The 4,536-nt window shown below is 59.9% G+C and overlaps 1 protein-coding gene across 1 annotated transcript; it reads left to right on the forward strand.

Annotated features, from left to right (window-relative positions):
- Positions 1–706: 706 nt before the first annotated feature.
- MYOD1 (myogenic differentiation 1) lies at positions 707–3,297 on the forward strand. The gene is made up of 3 exons (XM_007098467.2): positions 707–1,519; positions 1,995–2,073; positions 2,362–3,297. Exons 1-3 carry the CDS (start codon positions 890–892, stop codon positions 2,610–2,612), a joined length of 960 nt encoding a protein of 319 aa, XP_007098529.2. The 5' UTR covers positions 707–889; the 3' UTR covers positions 2,613–3,297.
- The last annotated feature ends 1,239 nt before the right edge of the window (positions 3,298–4,536 follow it).

Consider the following 4,536-nt stretch of genomic DNA (forward strand, 5'->3'; position numbering starts at 1 on the left):
ATAGATGAGGCTGGAGGAGAGCATCCGGGAAAGGTGGCCTGGGCCCACGGCCCTCTGAGCGACCCCTGGGGTAGGAACTGGCCGAGCGACACGACCGCCACGTCCAGTCTGCCTCAAGTTCGCCCACTTAGACTCTATAATTCTCGTTGCGGGTTGCTCTGCCTCTGACTCTCTAGCTTTCTGCTGTTTCTGGGCTATATCCCTCACTGCCTCACTATCTCAGCTCTGAATGTGTCTGAGCCATCGCCTTGTGTCTTTCTCTCCAAATCTCTCCCGATCTGTTTTCTACTCCTACCCGGCACCTAGGTCCCCCACAAAGCAGAGGCCAGAGGGGGGCCCAAAGTCAGCTTGGATTTGATTGCGCGCGGCCAGCATTTCCCGAGGACACAGTAGGAGTACAATGCCGGAGAGGTTCGGAGCGAGTGTGCCCGACAGCCAAGTGCAGCCGCGTTGGGCTGCCAGCCTCTGCCTCCCTCCCTGCTTAGGGAGGGGCCGAAGCGCGCGCGCGAGCGAGGGTCGAGGGGTAGGGGGCTGGCCAGTCTCTTGCCCCAGCGGCCACCCCGGGGATCCCAAGCTCCTCCCCCACCCTGTTTCTATTGGCCTCGGGCGCCCCCGCCCCCAGCCGCCCGCTGGAGCTCTGGGGCCCTTAAGCTACTACCGGATAAATAGCCCCGGGCGCCTGGCGTGAAGCTAGGGGTGGGGAAGCCCCCGGGCGCTGCCGCCGCTCTCCTCACCGCTTGTTAGACCCGACAGGACTAGGCAGAGGGGGAAAGTCGCCCGTACATTCAGACCCCTACTACTTTACCACCTTACGGCCAGGACTGCGGAGAGTCAGAAAGTTTCGGGCAACCCCTACCGAAGCCAGGACTGCGCCACCCCCTGCCGGGATATGGAGCTGCTGTCGCCGCCGCTCCGGGACGTAGATTTGACTGGCCCCGACGGCTCCCTCTGCAACTTTGCCTCCGCGGACGATTTCTATGATGACCCGTGTTTCGACTCTCCGGACCTGCGCTTCTTCGAAGACCTGGACCCGCGCCTCGTGCACGTGGGCGCGCTCCTGAAGCCCGAGGAACATTCGCACTTCCCTGCGGCCGTGCACCCGACCCCGGGCGCGCGCGAGGACGAGCATGTGCGCGCGCCCAGCGGGCACCACCAGGCTGGCCGCTGTCTATTGTGGGCCTGCAAAGCGTGCAAGCGCAAGACCACTAACGCCGACCGCCGCAAGGCCGCCACCATGCGCGAGCGGCGCCGCCTGAGCAAAGTCAACGAGGCTTTCGAGACGCTGAAGCGCTGCACGTCCAGCAACCCAAACCAGCGGCTGCCCAAGGTGGAGATCCTGCGCAACGCGATTCGCTACATCGAAGGCCTGCAGGCGCTGCTGCGCGACCAGGACGCCGCGCCCCCTGGCGCCGCCGCGGCCTTTTACGCGCCTGGCCCGCTGCCCCCAGGCCGTGGCGGCGAGCACTACAGCGGCGACTCGGACGCGTCCAGCCCGCGCTCCAACTGTTCCGACGGCATGGTAAGGCCGGGACCCCCAGCTCGAGAAGTGAGGGCAGCCCTTTGTATATCTGGGACGTGTTTCCGAAGGCGGGGAGCTGGCCCTCCAGAGGGAGGGTTGGGCTGGGAACCTTGCTGGGAGTGGACCCCGGTGGCCTGAGCAGCTGTCACTGGGGTGGCCTGGTGCCTTGGGGGCGCACGGGACAAATGCGATCCACCCTTTTAGGGGCTCTGTTAGAACTCTGCTGCAGCGGCATGAAGATCTGCGTTTCTCCACTTATGCCTATTTACAAAATGCAGATTTGTGCTCCTAGGTGACTGTCCATCCTCTGGTTGGCTGGGCAGGCTGCAGACAGCTCCTGTCCGCCCCTATCCCCCAGTCAGGGCCCAGAACTCGTGGCTGAGACTTAGGGAGGTGGGGGCGGGGTGGCTACAGGGAGTGATGCTCTGGCCCCATGCGGTCCCGAGACTGACTCGGTCGCCCTTGCCCTTTGCAGATGGACTACAGCGGCCCCCCGAGCGGTGCCCGGCGGCGGAACTGCTACGACAGCACCTACTACAGCGAGGCGCCCAGCGGTGCGTATTCGCGCCTCCTTCCGCGTTATCCCCTTTGGGCTGCCCTGGCTTCCCTCTACCCAGGACCCCCCTCCCCACCCCCAATTCTGGGAGACGGTACAGGGAATGGAATAACTAAGGGCGCAGCTCCCTTTACGCTCCGCACTCTCACTGGGTCCTTGCGGACTACGCTGGGTCCTCGCGGATTCCGGCATGCCCTCAGTTTCCTGTCTGCCCCAAAGCACTGAATCCATAGGTGGAGACTTGACCGCGGCTCAACTGCTTACTAACCTACCCCTCCTCGCGCAGAACCCAGGCCCGGGAAGAGTGCTGCGGTGTCGAGCCTCGACTGCCTGTCAAGCATCGTGGAGCGCATCTCCACCGAGAGCCCCACGGCGCCCTCCCTTCTGCTGGCGGATGCGCCGCCGGAGTCGTCTCCGGGCCCACAAGAGGCGGCGGCCCAGAGTGAGGTCGAGCGCGGCGCCCCCACCCCTTCCCCGGACGCCGCCCCGCAGTGCCCAGCGGGCGCAAACCCCAACCCGATCTACCAGGTGCTCTGAGGAGGTGGGCGGCCGCATGGGAGGGCTCCGCTGCCCACGCGCCGGAGGGATAGTGCCCCTAGGGTCCCTCGTGCCCAAAAGATTGAGCTTAAATGCCAACGCCTGTTCCCAACTTCGCTTTAAAAGCGACCCCTCTCCCGAATTGGGAGAGGCGGGAGAACTGATGTGTGTTTCCGCCTCCCGCACTCCAGAGTAAGGACACAGTCCTTTTTGCCCACGCAACACCCTTCCCTGAGACCCGCTGCAATGGCCTTTCGGAGTTCTCCTGAGGCCAGAGCTGATCCTTGAGGGGCCAGACCCTTCCTCTTCCTTTTCCCCTTCCCTACGCGGGGTGGAACCCGCGCAGATCTAAGCCCCGCCTCCGGACGCTCCTGTTGTTTGAGGGGGCGTGGCCTCTCTTTCCCAGAGCCCTGCCGACTTTGTTGTTCCCCTGCGCCGTCGGGGTGCGCTCGCGTTCTGCGTCTAACAAGTGTTAACAGTAACCACTCCACCTCCTCCCCCATTTCAGGACCACTTTTTGTAACACTTTTGTAATCTATTCCTGTAAATAAGAGTTGCTTTGCCAGAGCAAGAGCCCCTAGGGCTGTATTTATCTCTGAAGCATGGTGTGCGGTGCTACAGGGAATTTGTACGTTTATACCACAAGTGGGCGAGCCGCGGGCGCTCGCTCAGGTGTTCGAAATAAAGACGCTAATTTATACCGCGGTGGCTCCGGCTCTCCCTGGGGACGGGGGCAAGATTTTTTTGGCTGGGAGGAAAACCTGCAGACTTGGGTCAGCTGTACCGCAGCGACCCCTGTAGGCGGAAGACGGATTGCAAGAAAGGAACCTGGGGCGGGGATAGGAAGGGAGGGGTGAGTTTGGCTCCTATACTTGGGGATGGTTCCTTTGATTCATCGTCTCATGCAGGTCAGTCGTTCTGCGGTCAGGATGCATTTTAGGCTGATTCGAGTAGTGGGGGGAAAAAAGATCCATGTCGGGCCTCATTCTCCAGAGATTCTGATTTAACATATCTGCCCCTGATATCCTGGGCCAGGTATTGTTATTTTTCAAAAGCTGCCCAAGTGATTCTAAACTCTATGCAAGGTTGAGAATCACGCCTTTCCATACTCAGAGTGAACCCAGGTGTGGTGTCCAGAAGGATCACTGGAAATTCGTAGCTCTAGGTGCCACTCGGAAGCCTCATGGGTGCAGAGAATGTCATGAGGTGTTCACAGCATTCTGAGGAGAAACGAGGTAAGTGTGAAGGGGCCATGTAAGCTGTATGGCACTTACAGGCGCTTAGTGATAGGAGTAATCTTAAGGCACAGATGTCTCTACTCAGCCAGTAACCCAGCACTTAGAGCATCCTGGTCCTGTCAGATTTCTTAAGAAGAGGCCTGAGGAGACAGGGGCAGTGCAAACCTGCATCATCGTAGGTGGCTATAGATGCTCTGAGAGCAGAGGAGGGGCCATTGATTTAGCCAAGGTGGAAGGAGGGCTTCCTGAAGGAGGTGCCATTTGAACTGTGTCTTGAGAAACAAGAAAAGACAACCCAATGCCCATAGACCCATGCGCACACACACAGCTGGAAGGGCACCCCTGGAAGGATGGTGGGGTAAAAGTTCCTCCCCATTTACATACCACCCCAAGCCCACTCCCAAACACATACATTTGTCATTAGGACCTCCATGTCTCCCACATCTCACCCTTACAGACACTTTTTTCTTAAAAACCTTATAAGCCCACCTTCTGCTCGCCAGGTGGGCTGACCCTGAGGATTGTAGGGAAGATGTGTTGCCAGCAAGAAGGACCTCTGCTCTCTACTCTGAGAAGAGCCTGTGATGTCCCCAAAACACAGGGTCCCTGAAGAGCTGCCTAGAGCTGCTCTGTTTCTAATGATCCTCGGCTTTTCTTCTGGCTACTTTTCCAGATGCTCGTTGGAG

The sequence above is a fragment of the Panthera tigris genome, chromosome D1 (assembly GCF_018350195.1).
Source record: "Panthera tigris isolate Pti1 chromosome D1, P.tigris_Pti1_mat1.1, whole genome shotgun sequence".
NCBI classification, from domain to species: domain Eukaryota; kingdom Metazoa; phylum Chordata; class Mammalia; order Carnivora; family Felidae; genus Panthera; species Panthera tigris.